The sequence below is a fragment of the Symphodus melops genome (genome assembly GCF_947650265.1).
Source record: "Symphodus melops genome assembly, chromosome: 16".
NCBI classification, from domain to species: domain Eukaryota; kingdom Metazoa; phylum Chordata; class Actinopteri; order Labriformes; family Labridae; genus Symphodus; species Symphodus melops.
The window spans coordinates 22,604,044-22,625,654 of record NC_136706.1 but is presented as its reverse complement, the minus strand read 5'-3'; the positions used below and the strand labels follow the sequence as shown (position 1 = coordinate 22,625,654).

At 45.4% G+C, this 21,611-nt stretch overlaps 4 protein-coding genes across 6 annotated transcripts in view; 3 read left to right on the top strand and 1 right to left on the bottom strand.

Moving 5' to 3' along the window:
* Positions 1 to 4,867, top strand: part of lrsam1 (leucine rich repeat and sterile alpha motif containing 1) — an 11,473-nt gene extending 6,606 nt beyond the window's left edge. The window contains 9 exon segments of the mRNA XM_079363799.1: positions 8 to 37; positions 135 to 209; positions 542 to 622; positions 1,146 to 1,241; positions 1,329 to 1,427; positions 1,504 to 1,635; positions 2,016 to 2,082; positions 2,174 to 2,382; positions 2,464 to 4,867. Of these exon segments, the coding sequence (XP_079219925.1) occupies positions 8 to 37; positions 135 to 209; positions 542 to 622; positions 1,146 to 1,241; positions 1,329 to 1,427; positions 1,504 to 1,635; positions 2,016 to 2,082; positions 2,174 to 2,382; positions 2,464 to 2,586 (912 nt within the window). The 3' untranslated portion in view covers positions 2,587 to 4,867.
* Positions 1 to 21,611, top strand: part of crata (carnitine O-acetyltransferase a) — a 126,524-nt gene that overhangs the window by 35,050 nt on the left and 69,863 nt on the right. The gene's annotated exons all lie outside the window — the stretch shown is intronic.
* ndor1 (NADPH dependent diflavin oxidoreductase 1) lies at positions 5,424 to 11,143 on the top strand. 2 transcript variants are annotated; one of them, XM_079364719.1, is made up of 15 exons: positions 5,424 to 5,577; positions 6,175 to 6,314; positions 6,403 to 6,480; positions 7,129 to 7,226; positions 7,313 to 7,411; positions 7,531 to 7,632; positions 7,707 to 7,901; positions 8,562 to 8,689; positions 8,778 to 8,989; positions 9,160 to 9,267; positions 9,389 to 9,503; positions 9,594 to 9,740; positions 9,828 to 9,946; positions 10,134 to 10,228; positions 10,891 to 11,143. In XM_079364719.1, the coding sequence occupies exons 2-15, from the start codon at positions 6,180 to 6,182 to the stop codon at positions 11,033 to 11,035; spliced, it is 1,776 nt and encodes a 591-aa protein (XP_079220845.1). In that variant the 5' UTR covers positions 5,424 to 5,577; positions 6,175 to 6,179; the 3' UTR covers positions 11,036 to 11,143. The 2 variants fall into 2 exon arrangements, with proteins under 2 accessions (XP_079220845.1, XP_079220844.1); XM_079364718.1 differs by having other exon boundaries at positions 5,425 to 5,559.
* Positions 12,005 to 16,201, bottom strand: ntmt1 (N-terminal Xaa-Pro-Lys N-methyltransferase 1; the record flags this gene model as incomplete). 2 transcript variants are annotated; one of them, XM_079364557.1, is made up of 4 exons in its annotated part: positions 12,062 to 12,845; positions 13,573 to 13,825; positions 13,941 to 14,100; positions 16,049 to 16,201. In XM_079364557.1, the coding sequence occupies 3 exons, from the start codon at positions 14,097 to 14,099 to the stop codon at positions 12,589 to 12,591; spliced, it is 669 nt and encodes a 222-aa protein (XP_079220683.1). In that variant the 3' UTR covers positions 12,062 to 12,588. The 2 variants fall into 2 exon arrangements, with proteins under 2 accessions (XP_079220684.1, XP_079220683.1); XM_079364558.1 differs by lacking the exon at positions 16,049 to 16,201 and having other exon boundaries at positions 12,005 to 12,845; positions 13,941 to 14,099.

The following is a 21,611-nucleotide window of genomic DNA, read 5'->3' as shown; positions in this document are numbered from 1 at the left end:
GGACAAGTCCAAGGCCATCGCCCAGATCTTACAGGAGGTAGGTGAAGCGAGGGTTTGATTCCCGTGCATCATGCCATCACGCCGGGCGTCTAACTCCGCTGGACTCCACCTGTCCTGTTTGTTATGTTCTGCAGGAAGAGATGCAGAAAGCGGCCTTCCAGGCTCTGCAGCTGCAGAAAGACGCTGTGCACGGACACATCCGCAACCAGGTGTGTGTGTGTGTGTGTGTGTGTGTGTGTGTGTGTGTGTGTGTGTGTGTGGGCTGGGGGGGGCATTTAACCCTCTTATAGAAACTTAGCACACAGTCGTCCTCGCTTTAACGGGTCTGAGAAGGGGACAAAGTTAAAGACATCAGAGCCTGAGGATGAAGTCAGACCTTTTTGTTCTGGTTCTATGTCAGCTGCATCCAGCCATAACTAATCCATCTTCACTCCCATTTGCTAAAAGCCTTTTATACTTGTGGTGAAGTAGTTCCCACTTCATGTAAGGTTTCCATCCTGACTCCCTGCTCGCTTCATGTCTGCCTCTCCACTGTCCCCAGATCAAACTCATAGAGAGTGAGTTAATGCAGCTGACTAAACTGGAGATTAAGAGAAGAAACCTGGACGCTGAGAACCTGCAGGTGGGTGTCACCGCCTTCTTACTTTGCCCTCCCACATTACCACATTTATTTTCTGCCTCTTCTTTCGTTTCTGCAAGTGTCATGTCATTACTCCATGAGAAGAACCAATCACTGTGATCGAATAACACACACCATGAAAACGCTTCAACAGAGCCTTTAAGCTTTCAGCAGTATGTAGTGTTCATCAGTGTGTGTGTGTGTGTGTGTGTGTCTGTGTGTGTGTGTCTGTGTGTGTGTGTCTGTGTGTGTCTGTGTGTGTGTGTCTGTGTGTGTGTGTCTGTGTGTGTCTGTGTGCGTGTGTGTGTGCGTGTGTGTGCGTGTTTGTGTGTCTTTGTGTGCGTGTCTGTGTGTGTGTGTGTGTGTGTCTTTGTGTGCGTGTCTGTGTGTGTGTGTGCGTGTCTGTGTGTGTGTGTGTGTGTGTCTTTGTGTGCGTGTCTGTGTGTGTGTGTGCGTGTCTGTGCGTGTTTGTGTGTGTGTCTGTGTGTGTGTGTGTGTGTGTGTGTGTGTGTGTGTGTGTGTGCAGGAGGTTCTGGTGGAGCAGCGCTCGGCTCTCAGTGATTTGTTGCAGCAGCTGCTGAAGCAGAGAGAGCAGAGGGAGCAGGAGCTGCGGGAGGTGCTGGTGAGGAAACGCCTCCTTCACATCTCAGCTTTTTACAAACCTCTGCCTTCATGCTGTCGGACATGTTTAACCCTTTGTGTTCCTCAGGCGGAGATCGAGCAGAAGTCTGAGTCTAACCAGCAGAACTACTGGATGATTCAGTACCAGAGACTGCTGGACGCCAAGCCGCTGTCACTGCGCATGCAGGTAGAACATCAGAGGAGCCGGGAGGCAGAGAATCCTCGTGAACCTTCGACCGCTCTGAACTGTCTGGTCTTTGCAGGAAGCAGGCGTGGAGAAGGAGTTAGTGAACCTGCTGTGCAGACTGTCCGCTCAGCACTACCTGCCCGTCCTCGCCCATCACAGAGTGACCACTGAGGCGCTTCGCCACATGACCTCATCGGACCTCAAGAAGGTCGGTCCTCACTTCACCACGACTGTTTGACTTCATCCTCCTCTCTCTCTTCTCCTTCTACACTTCTATAAATATAAACATGTTTACTTCACCTCTGCTTGTAGAGGAGAGTAACTCTCTGATGCATCCGCTGATCACGCAGTTACAAACCAAACTCTCCTCTTTGATTAGTATGTTAAGATTCGACTCTGCAGAGGTTTTCAACAGGCTGCTTCTTTTATCAAACATCATGTTCACATTCACACATATCACTCTGAAACAAACCTCTTCTCTGTCTTATTTCATACATTTCATCTGCTTAGGAACAGATTGTTGTGCTGCCCCCAAGTGGCCAAAGTGTAGAATTATCTGCTTATTATTTTCTCTTCTCTCTCTCTCAGCTCGGCATCATCGAAGTAGGAATCCAGAAAGCTCTCCTGAAATGGGCTCAAGATCGCGAGCCTAAAGGTACATTTCACCTTTACTTCATCTTGTCGTGGAGGTTCTTTCATCTCATGAGTGACGTCGACTTGTTGCTGATTCTCTGCTCGTGTACCAGGAGCTTGTAAGGCGGCTCCAGAGGAGGAGGAGGAGGCAGAAGTCAGACCCTCAGCTCCGCCTACTTCCCCGCCTCTGTCGATTCCCACCACCTCCGCCATCCTCACCCCCAGCCCTCCACTCACCCCGGGGACCCCCGTCACCCCTTCAGGTCCGGCCCCTGTGGAGGGACCAGGGAGCTCCGAGTGTGTGGTCTGCATGGAGACCGGGGTAAGAGAACCCCTCCGAGTGTTCCACTCAGGCTCGTGTCTTTATGTTGTGTTAACCGTGTGTCCTCCTCCCGTCTCTCAGTCTCAGGTCATCTTCCTGCCCTGCGGTCACGTGTGCTGCTGTCAGGTGTGCAACGACGCCCTGCAGAACTGCCCTCTGTGTCGTGGCACCATATCTCAGCGTATACGCCTCTATCAGAGCTGAAGCCCCTCCTCCTCCTCCTGCGACCGCAGCTCTCTGTATCCTCGCATGACCATCAAGCTGCTGTGAGCGAACCCGCCATCATGTAGACGAGCTTGTAGCTGAGCCACTTTCCTGTAATAACCACACAATACTTAGAGAAGTATATACAGAGATGATTTTAACGTGTTTTTTTATTTCAAGTGTTTTACTCTCTGAAGACCAAGAGTTCTTTGCCTTACTCGACGCTCCTAAACGCTGCGTGCCTTTTTCTGGAAATCTCTTCTTTTAAATAACGTCATCCATCTCTTGTCAACCAAAGTAACACGTCACATATTTACAGAAGAGTCCCACCTGTACAGCGTATTTCAGAGCGTGAGGAGGCTGATTGAAAAGGGAAAAGAGGTTCACAGAGGCAGTGAATATTTCAGGTCATGTCGGGGATGTGACTCTTAGATTTGATCTGACGGCTGCTATCTTCACGTTCAGCTGTGACCGTCGGCTCGGAGCGCTGCAGACAGTGCTGAGAGGACATGTGCTCTGGTGACGTCATCTCTGCTCGTTTTGATCTGTTGAGATGTTTTCATGACGGCACATACGATGAACATATCGGATTATAAGATCTGAAGATGAGCAGTGTATCGGCCATACTGTTAACTAACACATAATCTGTTGAGTGTTATTCCCTGCTGATATCACTGTGACCTGTCTCTGCAGCTTACTTTAATCCATGACCCCCCCCCCCCCCCCCGTGTCTGCTGCAGCATGAATCCTAATGATGTAATGATGACTGTTAAGATAATAACCACGGGGACTTGACTCCTGTCAGCGTCACCGGTTGGACTTCATGTTTTATTCTGACGCTGTCGATCAGTTTATGGGAGAATCTGAAACACAGAGAAAACACATCCTCAAATATGAATGTATAATCTCATGGCTGCAGCTCCTGAGAAAGGTTTGATTTTTATTCTATAATTTAGTTTCATTTACATTTGTAGCTGGGAATTATTTTATTTAGTTCAAATATAAGTTATTTTGAAGTTTTTCTTTTTGAGTTGGGGTCAGATCTGTTTCATTTGAGAGAATTAGCTGGACAGTATCAGGAGAGTTTTTCTGACTGGAGGGATATTAATGTTCGTAGCCTGAGTGGCGTCCCCCGTGTGTCCCTGCAGGGGGCGCTGGAGTCCCCCGTGTGTCCCTGCAGGGGGCGCTGGAGTCCCCCGTGTGTCCCTGCAGGGGGCGCTGGAGTCCCCCGTGTGTCCCTGCAGGGGGCGCTGGAGTCCCCCATGTGTCCCTGCAGGGGGCGCTGGAGTCCCTCATGTGTCCCTGCAGGGGGCGCTGGAGTCCCTCATGTGTCCCTGCAGGGGGCGCTGGAGTCTCTCCGGGCTGGAAATGCTGTCTCAGGCTAACTCTGAGTCAAGCTAACGACAGGCTGAGAGCTGAGGCGGGTTTTAAGCCTCCTGACAAACCGTTACACGGCGCCCACCTGTCAATCAGCTCCGCTACACGCCATATTGTGAATAACTCTGATCCTTCATCCAATTCAAAGACATCCAGTAACACTATACAAGACATGAAGGACAGCAAACCTATGATCAAATAAACAAACTGCCCCCCCTCCTTTCAGAATAAACCAAAAACAAGATTTAGAAGACCCCCTATATGATGAAGAAATAAAATTAAAGCTGTGCAATTAAATATAGACTTACACTTATATAAAGAAATGTACGAAACCTGTGCAGGAAAAGGAAATATATTTATATGTGCAATTTAAAAGTGTGTGTGGTTTCTGCATGTTCAGTGGAATTAAAGATCAGATAGAAAAGCTGGACCTGCTTTGTGTCCGTTTCAGCCGTGAGCTGAAATGATGCATTTTTTCTTCTTTCTGCACACAAAGGTCAAATTAAAGGACAACAACCGTGTGTTTCACATTCCAGCTGCACCTGTTCTCCTGCGAGCCTCCTGCACAGGTGGCTGCCACACATCCCCAGCTGCTCTCTGAACCTAAACGCCACATAAAATCATACTAACAACACATCGCCTGTGTGTAGCTCTCACTAATGCAATTATAACCAAGTGCTCTTAACTTCAACATGTCGGCATGTTTCAGGAAATATCTTTACATATTTGTACATGTGTTTTTAATGTAGCCTTGAAAAGACTTTGTTCTATATAAATCTGAACATTTATGTCATTTTCATGCTCACCTTGTTGATGTGAATGCTTTGTGTTGTAAAATATTCTGTGTTCCTTCTTGAGGGGGAAACGCGTCTGGAAATGTTCTTCAATAAACTGAATATACACATTTATCAAGTGAGCCGTTCAGTCTCTTTTATATGAATATTTTATACAGTAGGATTCCTCTCAGAACAAGCCTGATGTTTACACCTTCTCTCCAATGGGGTCCAGACTCTGGACCCACTCCTGTATTTAGACAAAGAGAGAAGTGAATAAACACAGAGGGGGTTATAGGTTGGTCTATGTCTCTGAACCAACAAAAAAAGAGGAGGATGATAGATTAGTAAAAATACGAATATTTTAAAAGATATTCATTCATTCATATTTAAATGTAAAAAAGCTTCGGTCAACATTTAAAGAAAGCATATTTACAGGTTTTATAATAACTCGTAGATGCATTCTTCCATAGAGTTGAAAGTAACTACAAATATTGAACCAGGTCATTTTTAATCACTTAAGCATCTAAGGGTCAAATAAACACCAGAATAGATTCATTTTATTTTATTACATGATATAAATGTTTAAAACACATATTTTAGGGAACCACTGAACGCGGAAATTAAGAAAACCAGGATTTCCGATTTTCTTGCGCACCTTAAACGTAGCACTCACGGACGAACCAATCACAGCGACGATCATGACAGCTGCCGTAAAGTGTGACGTTCACATGTTCGAAAGAGATGCCCGTTGCTTCTTGTTAGCGGAGCTCTTGATCAGTTTTAGGATCTTTTCAGACTCTTGTTGACGACGACAGTCCGCGTAAGTATCGTGTTTAAAGTGAGTCTTTCATTACAGGAAACTTTAGTTCAGAAAATGTTCAAGTGAACTAATTAATCAGCCTGTTAGCAGCTAACCATGCTAATGACAGTGAACGTCCTTTACAGATGTTTAAACTGGAAGCAGATTATTTATTATTTATACACGTGTTAATCTTTTATTGGCAAGAAAACAGTGACGCGTTCATTTAAACTCTTAAAAATGAGAAAAAAGTAACACTCTTCTTATCATTAAATTAAATAATCAGCTGAAAATGTTTACATTGTCTCCTGTTGTCAACAACAGTAGACAATGTAAACATTGAACGTGTCCAACAATTTAAATTCCTCGGTATCTGGCTGGATCATGATCTGTCTTATAAGTCTCACATCTGTTGTGTAACTAGAAAAGTCAGACTGCAACTTGGTTTCCTGTTCAGGAACAGATCCTGCCTCACACAGTGAAACAGAAAAAGGATTGTCCAGACTTTAATAAAGTCAACATGTTTCCACCTCTGATTTAAAAGACGCTGGAGCGTCCTCATTTTATAAATCTGGCTCTGCAGCTGCTGATTTTAACGATGACTCTTCACACTAACTGTTTTGTTGTTTCTTCCAGTCATCATGTCGAAGCCGACTCTGCTGGTTCTGTTCGGGAGTCAGACCGGGACGGCTCAGGACATGGCTCAGAGGATCGGCCGTCAGGCTCAGAGGAGGAAGATGAAGGTTCAGGTTCTTCCTCTGGACACTTACAACGTGGTGAGTGTGAGGAGAGGGCGCGCGCACTGCTTCTTTACGAGGCTCAGGTGTAGATCGTGTACAGGTGACATGTTTCCTCTTCACGCAGGCCAACCTGATCTCAGAGTCTCTGGTCGTCTTTGTTTGCTCGACCACCGGACAAGGAGACCCTCCAGACAATATGAAGGTAAAGAAACTTTCATTATCTTATCACCGAGCCACTGATTAGTAGTTGGGTCTCAGTGATTTAATATGAGAAGTTTTATTTTCTCTGTGATCAGACTGAAAACAATCATGTGTTTGAATGTGTGTTTCTACTTCTTTCAATCATGAACACGTCTCTGTCTCTTTATCGATGGATGGGGTCAAAAAGTACAGAAGATTTAAACATATAAATTCAAACCTTCGGTCATATTTTGACCAGAAGCGGCTGTGATGAGAGAGAAACAATAATCTGCCATGTTTCCTTAACGAATCTGATCAGAATGTTAGGTTCATTTAAATTATTGATTTAAAAAAAACTTGAAATGACTCAATATTGGTGTCCAGGACGTCTGTTCTTGTTGCCATGGTGTCAATTCAGTTATTGATATTGTGTATACTGCTACTGGATGCCTTGAATTTCCCTCGGGATCAATAAAGTATCTATCTATCTATCTATCTATCTATTGTTTGATTTTTCAATAAAATAACAAAGTTTAAATTCTTGAATTGAGCCGTCACAGCGGCGAGATCGATTTCTGTTCAGAGCGGTCTGATGTTTAATATAATCATTAAATATGGAGATTGATATCTATAAATATATAGATGAGTGTGTGTCCTCGTCTCGTCACAGAACTTCTGGAGGTTTCTCTTCAGGAAGTCTCTCCCTGCTGGCTCTCTGAGCCGGCTCGACTGTGCCGTGTTGGGTCTGGGAGACTCGTCTTACCCCAAGTCAGTGAACGCCTCTCCGCACAAACTCACCGTCCTCCTTCATTTCTGATTTTTTAATCGAAGCATTAACCCTTTGATGTCATCAGGTTTAACTTTGTGGCGAAGAAGCTTCATAAACGCCTCCTGCAGCTGGGGGCGAGCGCTCTGCTGCCCGCCGGACTGGCAGACGACCAGCACGACCTCGGGTGAGAACTGTCGGCCATCTTAACTCCAGTGAGGTCATTTCACTGTGATTGGTCCTCTCCTGGTTCCACACAGAGAAGTCACTATGCTGTGTCTTACTCACCTCCTGACACGTCTGCAGGTCGGACGCCGTCATCGACCCGTGGCTCGGAGCGTTCTGGGAGAAGGTGTTTGCTGCGTACCCGTGTATGTCTGACGTGACCCCTCTGAAGGAGGACGCACCGTAAGTCTCTCACTGATGTCTCCGTCTGCATGTTTACTTTGAGGGTTTGTCTCATCGTCGTCGTCTCCTGTCAGACTCCCTCCGTCGTACACGCTCCACTTCCTGGATGAGGCGAGCGAGAAGACAGAGGGCCGTCTGCAGAGTCCTGACGTCCCCTCTCAGTGTCGCCCGTCCCCCTGCAAACTCGTGTCAAACCGACGAGTCACAGACGAGTCGCACTTTCAGGAGGTCAGGCTCATCGAGTTTGACATCACCGGATCCAACATCGAGTGAGTAACACAGCGACATGTGACGCCCCTGGGTTTGCCAGATTTGAGAGCAGTTATCAGGTGAACAGGTGTTGCAGCGATGGAAGCGGGCAGTGGAACTGCTTCAGATAGAAGTGATTGTACCCGAGCTAAAAAGCCTCTGCATGTTTCTAATAAGCTCCAGCAGCAGAAAGCTGCTCAAACTAGGATCAATGTTGGAGATGAAACATGGAGAGAGGTTAGAACGCAGAAAGCTTTACAGACCCATGCAGAGCTGGCTAGACACTGAAGCTACAGTGTCCACCACATGCAGAGCTGGCTAAACACTGAAGCTACAGTGTCCACCACATGCAGAGCTGGCTAAACACTGAAGCTACAGTGTCCACCACATGCAGAGCTGGCTAAACACTGAAGCTACAGTGTCTCTACATGCAGAGCTGGCTAAACACTGAAGCTACAGTGTCCACCACATGCTGACCTGTGTGAGAGGAGGGGCGGAGCCAGCTCTCTGTTATGATTAGAGTTTAGACTGCAGTACACATTTTAACCACTAGGGGGTAACTAGAGTTACATACTGCATACTGTGCGTTGTAACCCAAACTATTGTTGATTTATTTCTTCTATGTGTTGAACACAAAACGTGTTTCAGACTCATCGTTCGTTGTTGGTTTTGCGGCGCAGGTTCACTGCTGGTGACGTGGTCATGATGCGTCCTCAAAACTCGCCTGAGGTCGTCGAGCAGTTCTGTCAGCTGCTGAGATTAAATCCAGAGGACAGATTCACCGTGAGAGCCGCAGACAACACGGCGGGTTAGTAATTCAGACCTTCTGTCCCGCTGGTGATCTTGATGGTGAAGTCTTACGGCGGACGAACCTCTCGTGCGTCTTCCTTTCTCAGTTCCAGCGAGGCTCCCTCAGCCGTGCTCCGTGCGCCACTTGGTGGAGAGTTACCTGGACGTCGCCGCCGTGCCTCGCCGCTCCTTCTTCGAGCTGCTGCTCACCTTCTCCACCAACGAGCTGGAGCGAGAGAAGCTGCAGGAGTTCAGCTCGGCGGCCGGGCAGGACGACCTGCACGCGTACTGCAACCGCCCCCGACGCACCGCGCTGGAGGTGACGCGTGACCCTGTGACCTCTCCTGGTTCACTTCACAGCCACTCCTCTGTTTCTTTATCTCTTCAATCGCTGTGATGCCATAAAAATAAATCTTTCAATCAGCAGAGTCACATGACTCAGAGAGTCGGCCATGTTGGGATCTGACGTGTCACTTTCTTCTGCTGCAGGTGTTGGCAGATTTCCCACACACCACAGCCGAGCTCAAAGCAGACTACCTGCTGGATCTGTTCCCTGAGATTCAGCCTCGCTCGTTCTCCATCGCCTCCTCTCTGCAGGTCCTTCGTCTCTCTCTCTCTCTCTCTCTCTCTCACTCATTTCGGGGACTAACTGGAGGGTAGTTTGGGTCTTGCTCCAGTCCACGCAGTGACCTGTTATTTTTGTTCCTTCCCTCCTCAGGCTCTTCCAAACAGGCTGCAGATTCTGGTCGCTGTAGTCCGTTACAAAACCAAGCTGTATAAACCGCGGACCGGTCTCTGCTCCACCTGGTTGGCCTCCCTGGACCCTGAACCAGGTCTCGCAGCATGCCCCCCTTCTCTCTCAGTTTATGTGGATTTCTAAATCCCTGGTGAGTCTCATGGTGGTGTTGTGAACTTTGTTCCAGGGGAGGTTTTTGTTCCTCTGTGGGTGAAGAAGGGCTCTCTGAAGTTCCCTAAAGACGCCGACACTCCCGTGATCATGGTCGGCCCGGGGACCGGCGTGGCTCCGTTCAGGTCGGCTGCACAGGAGCGGAGCGCCGAGGGCAAACACGGTACCAACTTCACTTTCCTCCTTTTTGTTTTTTTGTTCTGTAAATAATTGAAACGGCCTGACGCTCCTCGTCTCCCTCGTCGTCAAGGTAACGTCTTATTCTTCGGCTGTCGCTCCGAGTCCAAAGACTTCTTCTTCAGGTCAGAGTGGGAGGAGATGACGAAGGCCGGACGCCTGCAGCTCTTTACGGCGTTCTCAAGGGATCAGGTCAGACCCACGAAAACACTCGTCACACACGTCCGTGTCCTGCAAGTCGTCCCCGCTCGCTCGCTCGCTCTCTCTCTCTCTGTCTGGATGGCGTGCAGCAAAGGGCTATCGCTAACTTGTATTTATTTTAACGAAGGCTGAAACATTAAATCCAGAGTTGACTCCGTGCTGCATCATGTTGTTCCAGGAGGAGAAGGTGTACGTGCAGCATCGAGTGAGAGAAAACGCTCCGCTTCTGTGGAACCTGATCGCCAATAAAAACGCCTGTTTCTACATCGCAGGGTGAGTCGGACCTTCTCAGAGGTTCAGGATTTGTTTCGGGTCCACGTGAACACTGAAGCAGAAATGTGACACACATCAACCTTTCCTTTAGATTTAACAAACTGTGGTGTCCAAACTTTTTTTTCTCACGGGCCAAAATTGTTGTGTTAGAAGAATCGCTCGCAGGCCACAGGTTTTTTTTTAAATAATTTGTATACATTTTAAAAAAAATGTTTTTTTAGTAATTTTTTTAAATACTATTTATAATTTATATAATTTTGTGGGGTTTTTAAAATAATTTTGTAAGGAACTTTTTGTATTTAGATTTCTAGAAAAATAATTTAAAAACACAATAACTAAAGTGAGAAACTATTTTGTTCTAATTTTTTGTAAAAACAGTAAAGCTTTGGAGATCAGAATCAAAAGGTAAAAAAAAAACAAAAAACCTTTAATAAAAAGAAAACACATTTTTTTGTTCATCTGTTCAAGTTTCTTTTAAGCTGTCTGTTTTTATCTCAGGTTATTGAACGGTTAAACAAAAGTCTGCTAGTTTGCAAAAGTTGATTTTCATATTTAATAAATAAAGTCGGGAGCTGCACTTTGGACGCCCTGATTTAAGGAGTTCAGTCTTTCCCTCAGAGGAAGCTTCACGTTGGTCTCTCTCTCTCTCTCTCTCTCTGCAGGAACGCCAAACAGATGCCCAGCAGCGTGTGTGACGCTCTGAAGGATGTGTTCCAGCAGGAGGGGGGCGTGTCACCGGAGGACGCCGAGCAGATGCTGGAGGTCATGGAGAAGACGGGCCGGTTTCAGAGCGAGACCTGGTCCTGATTTTAAACTCCCCTCCTGACACACAAAACTGCTGCTGTGATCACGGCGTGGAACCACCCGGGGTCAGCGGACACGTAAACGTGTGGCGTGACGGAAACGCTAAAAGCTTCACTGGTTTCATACAGCGTCGATATGTCGTCTCTGTTCAAAGTTTGAAGTATTACCTCATTAAAAAAAGTGTCTAATAATCAATCAATGGTATCAGAAATACTCCAGAAGGCGTCTTCTCCTCGGCCAATCAGCACGCTCAATGTTAACCAGTAACTTGTTCAAAGGTCGCGTGTTGGAGACTCGGCTGCCAAACAAGAAGCTCAGATTCAGACCCTCAGAAATAACAATGTGTGATTTTCACGTCTCATTAGAGGTTAACCGGGGCGCCGGTGGTTGTGTCACCCCGTGTACAGAGGCTCACAAGCGTCCCGGGTTCGAGTCCGACCTGTGGCTCCTTTCCTGCACGCTCTGTCTCTACACTTTATTGGACGGTCAGGTGAAGAGAGGAAACGCTGGGACGAGAGAATGGAGGGGAGGGCGTGCAGCGAAAGGCCGATGTCGGATTTGACTCTAACCTCTGTACACGTGGCGCCTAATGTAACCGCTAAACTTACCTGGCGCCGGTCTGAAAAATAAACGTATATATAAAAAAGGTTAATGGAAGTGAAAAAGGAAAGTGCTCTTTGTATTGAAGACAGAAAATAAGGGACAAGATGAACTTTGACCTTACAGCGACTCAATTATGTGAACGCTCTAATGGACCAATGAGGACGCAGCATAAATCTGATTTTAAGCGTGAAATAAAAAACTCTTCTGAAAGTATCTTCAGGCTGATTATTCATCTTTTATCGACATCTCTCTCCCATGAAGAGCTGGCTAAACACTGAAGCTACAGAGTCCACCACATGGTGACCTGTGTGAGAGGAGGGGGCGGAGCCAGCTCTCTGTGATGATTAGAGTTTAAACTGCAGTACTCATTTTAACCACCAGGGGGCAGAGTTACATACTGCTCCTTTAAATAAAGTAGGTGATGACGAGCAAATAAAACTTGAAGGCAGCATAATTTTTTTTTTACTGGTGGAAATAATCAAACTGTTGTAAAATTCTCACGTTCAGACATCGATTGTAGAAACAGTTTGAATTAGGACCTGGGACACGATTCAATACGAAGGTAGATTCTTCAGTTCCAGACAGATAAATAATATTTAAAGAAAAACACAAAATTAAAAACCAGCGAGGAACCTTCAAGTCTGCGTCGAAGCACATCGAGTGAAACACGATTTGAATGAAGCTGTTAAACGTTAAAAATGAGCCGCCGGCTCGTCGCTCCGCTTCCAGCGTCCTTCAGTTCATCACGTGTGGAATAAATAAATACAGAGCGACGTGACGAGAGCCCGGAAACAGAAGAAGAAGAAGACGTCTCCATTTACAAACAGCAGAAGAGTTCCTATTGGCCGAGGTTAAAAACCCCTGAATGGTCTTGTTTAAGGCGGGACACAGCAGACAGGAAGACCAGCAGGAGATGGTCAAACGATGAAAGACTCGCCGACTACAAAAACATCCTATCTGAGAGCCAGAGTGTGGACTTGGAAGATCTCCTTTGGGAAGTCCATTTGTTGCTCCTCGTGGACGATGCGGAGACCCGCGCTGCCAACCAGACTGTGAAGGATGTCCAGGTCTCTGCACACGCTGCTGTCCACCTCGTCGGGGACCACGCCTTCGTACGAAACATTGTCCTTTATCACGATGAGGCCGTTCGGCCGCAGAGCTTTCTGACAGCGACGCAGGAACTCCACCAGGTGATTGTCCGTCAGGTGACCTAACGGGGAGAACAGGAAGCTGTAAGTTCAAGAGGTCGAGATCAGGAAATCCAGACTTCAAGAAAAGAACAAGTCAGAAGTCAAAACCAGCAGGATCCGGGTTCTGCTGGTCTCAAATCAACAAGTCAGGATCAAGTGTCCAAATTAAAGTGCAACAAATCCCCAGCTCAGTCAAAACAACTAAATCAAGTCCCAACAAGTCCAAGTCCTTATGACTAGTCAAGACAAAAACCCAGACCAACAGATCCAGACTTAATCTCAAGTCCAGACTAAAATCTCACAAGAAGATCGTCCCGTCCAACGACACCAAAAACAAATCCAATGTGTTAAAAATCAAGTCCCAAGTCCAGACCTGAGAGTACAATATGATACTTCAAGTCAAGTAAAAAGTCAGGACTAGCTGGCCCCCCTTTTGAGTCCCTTATCAAAGACCAACAGTCCCAAGTCAAATCCCACTTTAAGACCAAGTTTTAGTCCAGGACCGACGAATCTTTGATGGATGTGAAGAGCAACAAGTCCCAAGTCAAGACCAAAAGTCTCAGTCCCAAGACCCAAGTCCCAGAAAACAGAAAAAGTCCAAGTCACTCCAGGCCCGACCGATCCCAAGTCAACAAATCCCTACATGAAGTCTGAACGACAGACCCAACAGGTCCCAGGTCAAGACCAGAACCCAGGTCAGCGTCTGAGTCAAAGTCAAAACAAAGAAACCGTTCGGCGTCGACTCACCGATGACCCACTGGATCCAGATGACGTCATAGCGCCCGCTCTCTGGTACGAAGTCCTGCAGTCCATAGCAGAGGTAGTTCCCCACCCGCTTCCCGTCCTCCGCCAGGTACGTCTTGGCTTTGTCCAGGAACTCCTGCGTCACGTCCACCAGGTCCACCGTCTTAAAGAGCGGCAGCAGCAAACGCTTAGTGATCCTCCCGATGCCGGCGCCGCAGTCCAGCGCACAGCCCATCCCCGTCTTCCCCTCGCCTTCCTGAAAGCCAACAGCGGGACGATGAAAACTAAACAGACGTCAACCAGACAGTAATAATCGATAAGATGAGTCATTGATTCTGTTCCCGTGTGTGCGTGTTGGAAGAGTTTCTTACGCCCAGGAACTTTTTCAGGAACGCTTTGGATCCGTTGATGTCGACGCTGGAAATGCTGCCGTATCCTCCCAGCATGCCGTCCACAGTGGGCGGGACTTCCTTCCAGTAGCCCTCCGCGTTCGAGTAGAAGCTGCCCTCGTTCTCTGCGATGTCCCCCATCCTGTCCGAGTCCACAAACACAAGATCAGACATCGTTAGAATGAAAGACCTCGCTATTTATATTTCTTCCTTTTTCAAACGCACAGATTTAACTGCTCGTGTCTCAGTCGAGTCCTGACCTGCGTTTCTCTTTTCCACTTTGGTGAGATCGCTTTTAAAAGTTTGAGTTTCAGCGTTTTTAAAGGATTAAAAAAAAAATCAACGATAGGTGATAAAATAATTTAAGTCATGCATCTTTGTTATTTCTGCGTTTTTGAGCGTCGGACATTTGACCCCCGTCGACTGCAAACAAACATGCGTGTGTGTGTATGTGGATTTTATAAAAGATATGAAACATGTTGAAAACGTGACGTCATTAAACGTCACATTAAAATCAAGTTCTGCATTTATTCCACCGTTCTCGTCTCGCTGTCGTCCGTCTTCGTCCCGCCCGTGTGACGTTTAGGAGGGAAGCGGTTCGCTAAGGCCGATTTGTGTTTTTTGTCGCTCGTGTACAGACGTGTAACGGGTCGTGATGTGTTGCCATGGAGACGTGGTGTTTGGAGCACTAATATGCAATCAGCTGTGTAAAAACTGTGGAGTTGCGGCGCTGGATGGCCTAGCGGGTTACGCTTGGCGGCCCTTGTACAGAGGCTAGAGGCCGACCCGTTGCTGCAGGTTGCAGGTCACACACACACACACACACACACACACACACACACACACACACACACACACACACACACACACACACACACACACACACACACACACACACACACACACACACACACGCACACACGCACACACGCACACACGCACACACGCACACACACCAAATTTGGGCAACACTAAGCAGTGACCCAGCTGTCAGCAGCCGTCTTGTGAGCAGAGCAGACGGCACACATTCCCTCCGAGGCTCTGACGTGTTGAGCGTTTCTGACGTGTTCGGCTGCTCGGTTCTGATTCACGTCTTGCACGTATTTCTCTTTGCGCTCAGATCAAGTCACGTGTTGCTCCACAAACGTCTCGGTTTGCCGATGAGTCACACTCATGAACACTCAGGCGTGAAGGGAATCTCACGGATCAGGCCACAGAGCCGGACAGCGATGTGGAAGAAGAGAAAGATAAGAGACAAACTTTATTTACTTTAATGTTTCAGTCGAGTGTTTTTATTTCAGGTCTGTTAAAAGACGGCGTGCAGGACATGTTCTTGTTGGGAAAATAAAAATCGTGATCTCGATACAGAAGGAAGAAAATCGTTCAGACCTGAGGATGGATTTATAAAAACATTTCCTTACTGTTAAAATACAAATCACGTTTTTCTATCTTACTGCTGCTTAGATCTGTTTTTGTTTGTTTTATTGATCTATATTAGTTTATAATCGTTGCAGCTCTAACAGTTGTCAGATTCGTGTTTTAGTTTCTTCTGTGCTTTTATATATATATATATATTTATATATATGTGTGTTTGTTTTTCTACAAACATGAGTCTCTTTAAAGAGTCTTTGAGTCTGTGAGGGAGAATTATCTTCACATTAAACAATTTAAATTTTAAATCATTTTATTAAAATCAACTCGAGTGCAGTCATGTTTCTTTCATTTCCAAATAAACTTTACACATTTATTAAAAACCTGCAGGACTCTGATGTGTCTGCAGTTAAACCTGAATAAAGATGTGAAGCTTTAATAGAAACTCTTAAATTAAACATTTTAATAACTGTACTGTTCATCACTCAGTAAAGTTTATACACTAATAATAACAACAAATAAACTAACTAATCCTTTAATTGATATTCTGAGAGTTTAGCTAAAATGTGTGATTTATTTAATCTTAATTATAATTAAAAGTGAAGCTTTAAGGCTCTGTGTGCACGTGTCAAGGTAGATGTTGAAGCTAAGCTAGCAGCTAACACGCGCGTGCCTCAGGTGTTTGTTAAAGGTATAAAAGTGTTTCAAATCAAAGTCACCTGTTTGGTGTCAGCTCCAGGTCCCAGAACCCTCCAGAACCCTCCTCGACCTCTCTCTCTCTGACCCGCTCGGTCCACCCGCTGTCACTCACTGATTCACGTTTCTATTTGGGACCATCTCTGCACGCTCCGCACGCGCACCACGTCATTTCCTTATTTGGGTTTTCTGAGAGTGAGGAGGGGCAGCAGCGCCCTCTGCCGGTGGGCCTCGGTACTGTTGCAGAAAATCAGGATTCACACCCGCTGGTGGCTCCTTAAACCCTGATATTTACATGTTTACAGTCTATGATATTTACATGTTTACAGTCTATGATGTTTACAGTCTACGAGGAAGGCTCGTGGGGAACATGGGAGACACAATCTGGATTTGTCATCTCGGAGGAAGACTGGTTTGATGGGAATTCTGTAAAGTCCACCAATCCCTCCTCAGCTCCAGTATATTATGATTAATCATAATAATAATACTATTTAATAACCCCTAAAATACAAAGTGTACAGAGCAACTGAGGTTGGAGGATGTCTAACAGCACGACAGAGGAAATGAGGAGAATAACTTGCAGACCATTTTCACATGGTCTGGAAATTCCCAGTAACCCGGCCAAACTGGGAGGAGGCCCAGAGGAAGTTTTTCCTCTTCACTGTAAGTAAATGTTCCAGTGTTGGTTATTTGTAGATCATGTAACACAGAGTAAGATCTTTTAATTTCTCTGTAGCAACAAATTATAAGCAATATGTGATTGTTTTTTTCACGTTTGTTTACAAAATCAAAATTTCAAAATAGACTTGTGAAGGACTCTTTAATGGTTATTAAGGAAGAAGTAATAAACACACACACACACACACACACACACACACACACACACACACACACACACTTACATTAAGATGCAAACAAATACATATATACAGTGTATTTAAAACATGTTTGCCAAATTGCAATAATAATAGTAATTGCAATGTGGCATTAATAAGCCAAATAAATGACGTAGAGTTTTTACATTTATTAACATGTACATTTAACTGGATGTAATAAATCTGAAGATACAAACTAGAAAACATTAAGAGAGGCGGTGTCGCGTGGTGATTATTGCAGGAGGGCTGCAGTGTCATGAACAGTCCACAGGAGGGCAGTGTGGTATCGAGCTATGAATGATCAACCTCTGTTCCTTCATTGTTTTGTCTACACTCAAAGACTTTCTGGGTTAGGATGGTTGGATGCCCAGTCTCAGTGTTTAAAGATCTCAGTCTGTATAAGTAAGTCTTTGTTCTCATTCATAAAAACAAATACTGTTTTACTTCTTATTTTATTCTGAGGACACATCAAGGAGACGCAGTTTAGTTAAGTCATGACAAAACAGCATACAACAAAAAATGAATACATGTTAAGTGTGTCTTTAATTTAAGGGATTTTAAATGTCTAAATATGAGTTGCTTTTTTTTTTTTTACGATAATCAGGATTAATGCATCCGCCATAAGAGATGGAAATGAATAATTTTACTAAATTTTACTTACTAAATAATGCTGTGGTATTAAAAGACTTGACAGTTTTCTTAGCGTACAAAAAGGGACTCGAGATGCTGGATACAATTATTATATTTTAATGACTGTAGATCAGTTAGTCTAAATCATAATGAGCTACTGTGTCTTTTCTAGAACTACCACCAGGGGGCAGTATAACACTCTGATATGATCAGATATCTCAGTGACAACAAAGCCAAGACGCAAACTCTGGATGAAGAAAATAGTCAAAGATTACCAAAAACTGCAGTCCCTTAAGTGGCCACTAGAGGCAGCCCATAAACTGTGAATATTAAACAGAGACGGCTCTCGTCTGTTCCTGCAGGGGTCATCGGAGGTACCCGGCTGTAAACATGTTAATCTGAAAAAACGTCCTTTTTCGCCTGTTGTGTGTATGTGACTTCCTGTGTTCCTGGAGCCAGCCTCTAGTGGACACTCGACGAACTGCAGGATTTTGAACTTCCACCTTGGTTTTATTTTTCAAGACTGAAGGTCGCCTCTTGGTATGGACTATCTGCTGTCTGGTGTCTTTTCTAAAACCACCACGAAGAGGAAGTAAAGACTCTGATATAATCAGATAACTCAGTGAAGCAAAGCCAAGATGCCATCTCTAGATTAAAAACAAAATCAAAGAAAAAGTACCAAAAACTGCAGTTCCTCTAGTGGCCACGAGAGGCTGGATCCATCCAGTCGATCCCCATAGAGCTTTATGGTAAAATGTCAAACTTTACAACAGAAATAAAAAGGCCTGCTACCAAAACTGTTTTGTTCTCAAGCTCATTTCTTTCTTTATGTCGACTGCTAGAATGATTTTTTTAACTTCTTTAATTTTTTATGGAGACATTCAGGGTTTTTTTTCAAAATAAGGGGCGTGGTCTCTTTAAGAAAAAGTTGGGTGCAGCTAGCAGTGACACCTCGGCTAATTAATTCACTGAACTTAACCTCTGGGTCATGTTTGTCCTGTCTTTGCCTTTTTAGAGGGTTTTTTTTTTAATGCAAACTTTAAAAGGCAAACAAAAAATGTCAGTGTGGAAAAAGTCATAAATATTTTCCTACGCAGTTCCTCCTGAAAGAAAGGGTTTCAGATGCTTCTCCTTGTCTTACCAGCACTTTGCTGAATCATGCTGGAGGTTTCAGGAGCTGCTTCTGGCCTCGTCGACTTATTCCTCTTTGACTCCACCAACATTCAGTGTGTGGCCTTCAGTTCAGAAAACCTACAAGCTCTGTACAACTTAGCAAGAGACGACAGTATTTGCTTTTTTCCCATCCAGCTCTTCAGCAGCGAGGACGGAACAACGAGGCCCGGGGTTATCTGAGCGTCAGTACCGTCTGTCTCCAGTGAGGGGAGCTCTAGTGTAAAAAGTTTCTGTGTCTGTTGGTGGCGCCGGTGATGTGATTCAGTTCATCTTCAGCGTTTGGTGTTGAGGATTTGTTCATTCCTGAGCGTGCTGCTGGTAGGAGAGGGAGAAATCGAGCGAGCGTGAAAGCCGTATAAACACTCTGCATGTTTGTGTGTGCCGCATGTCAGCGATCGATCCAGAAGGCTCGGTTGAAGATCTTGAAGATATTGCAACCTCTCCTCTGAAAGGCTTCTTCAGCTCTACTCAAGGAGAGGGGAAACATCTTCGAGGTCTTTAACCAAGTCCAGCTGGAGCCTTCTTGGATCAAGACTCGGTTTACAGACGACCTGGATGAGGACCTGCACAGACTCGTGTGCAGAATAGAAATGATGCAGCGCTGAAAGGATGAAAAAGACAATAATAAAAACCTCATTAAACCTGGCTTAATAAAACAATGCAACAAAACTAACACTGTGCTGTCTTTGGTCTGTTAGAGTCCTGCGACCAGGTTTTTCACAGAGAACAGAAACCCCCTCTCTGTGATGGTTTGGAAACATAACACGCTAAGATGTTACATAAACTGTGGCGTGTAAAATGTTTCTGCCACTGTGACTTCATGCAAAGAGAGAAAGTTTCCAGAGATGAACTTGTGACTGTTGAAAGAGCGGCATGTTGAGTTTTGATCGCCGCTCCTGCAGAGTCGCTGCTCTCGTCAGCGGTGGCTTAAAATGTGCAAATTACGCAATGGCGGTAGGAAACCTCCCTAAAAGGGGGGCCCCCCGCAATCTGACGGCACGCAAAGTCGTAGCCCGGCGAAGTATTTCATCGCTCACGTGAAAACCAAAGTTTGTGACTGAGGGAGAACGAAGAGCGAGCATCTCGACACGGGCAGAAGTAGCGATGATGAACACCTCCATTTATTTTTTTGCCTCCTAACTAACAGTGAGGTGAAGCTTGGTGACGTGACGACACCGCTCTGCTCATGTATGATAAAAACGATGCAATCATTACGATCAGGCGTTGTGTCGTTTGAACACGTCACGGCTCTGCTTACTGTCTGCAGCGCTGTAAACTAATTACTGGTTTAAAGTTTGAAGACTTGACTTGAGTCCAAAGCTTCACTGTCATTACTGAAGATCTTTGCACTTTTATAGTGATTCTTCAATGTCGTAACACTTGTGATACGATTCTATAGAAAGAACTCCGCACACACACACACACACACACACACACACACACACACACAGCTGTTCTCCGACGATCCTGTTTCAACTCGGTAACGACTTTGTTACGAGGCGGGCAAAGTCAAAAACTGTGCACAAGCAATCAGGAGGAAGCGAGACGCAGGTTAGTAGTATCAGGACGGGGGGAAAGACACGAGGCGGGAAACACGAGGAGGAGGATCAGGAAGACGGAGACGAGGGTAAGGAACAAAGTCAAACAGGAAGTGACAGGACGGACAAGTGTAGTATCATCTTTGTGGCTCATTGGAGGAGAAGTGAAAAGAAACCAGCGGCAACAAAAGCAGTGATCTTTATTTATTAAGATCTAGTTAATGATTTAGAAAATAACATTTGATTAGAGAGGAAGAAGGAGAGAGAGAGAGAGCGAGAGAGCGAGCGAGCAGAGAGGTAGAGCCTTACTCTGAGGCTGCTGCAAAGTTGCACTGGTGCATTTTCTCATCAATATTTCAGGGAGGTAAACTCCCCCGCCAACACCTCCATCCTGCACTCACTCACCGGGTCCAGACTGGAGGGAGCGGCTGAGGAAATAAATTGACCTACTGTTAGGGTACGATCTGACGTTGTTTAAAAGACAAGCGCTCCTGTGGAACATCTGAAAACCATTTACACTTTTTTTTTTTTTTTAAATGTTTTTCTTTTGGCGGCGTGCTGAAGTGCTTTCAGAGGGCGTGTGGATCCATCGCATTTTAGTCTCTAGATTTATCGAGGAAAGTTCATTACGTTTTACATCAAACAACAATGCTTATTCTTTCTGTGACTCTCAACGTCAAAGCTCATTGGTTCCTTCTTCAAACTAGGGCGAGCTAGAGAGAGAGAGAGAGAGAGAGAGAGAGACAGAGAGAGTCTTAAGCCATAAGTGAGAGCTGTTTCCAGCCTGAGCCACTTTAAGGTTTCGTAAAGGAACTATGTGCGACTTCTCGATCCAGCAGATGCCGCCGTATCGCAGCAGCATGAAGCCCAAAACAAAGCGCTGTTTGGCCACGCCCCCTCTAATCTGTCGCCGCCGCTTTCCTCCAGTGACACATCCTCACACCCCTCTCCACTAGCGTTTCCACAAAAGACTGGAAAGCACCAAATTAAGCACCAAGTGCAAAACTCTCCCCGTCTCTTTCAGATGCATCCTGCTAACGAAGCTACGAGAGTTAGCTGAAGTTATTGGCTCTAAAAAAATCACGACGCTGATCTCAAAATGTAGAAAGCAGTTTGTCGATATCACAGACATGAAGAATCCAACATACGTAACTGATAACAGGAAAGGTAGAGGGACTTAGACCAGCGGTTTTCGTAGCCTCACTCGTGCAGAAAGTCAGGATATCACTATCACTGGATCTTTTTCTTTTTAACTTTTTTTGATGCTTTTTTTTTTTAAAACATTTTTATCTCATTTAATTTTGCACTGTGTGATTTTTCTGCTGCTATCCTGCTTTGCTGCTGTAACACTGTAAACGTCTCTGTTTGTG

What these genes read in the sequence shown, in the direction of transcription:
- ndor1 (XM_079364719.1), top strand. Translation starts at nt 6,180, where the DNA reads ATGTCGAAGCCGACTCTGCTGGTTCTGTTCGGGAGTCAGACCGGGACG. An exon ending in CTCCCTGGACCCTGAACCAG is followed by an intron (nt 9,504 to 9,593) that starts GTCTCGCAGCAT and finishes ACTTTGTTCCAG; the next exon opens with GGGAGGTTTTTGTTCCTCTG. An exon ending in GAGCGCCGAGGGCAAACACG is followed by an intron (nt 9,741 to 9,827) that starts GTACCAACTTCA and finishes CTCGTCGTCAAG; the next exon opens with GTAACGTCTTATTCTTCGGC.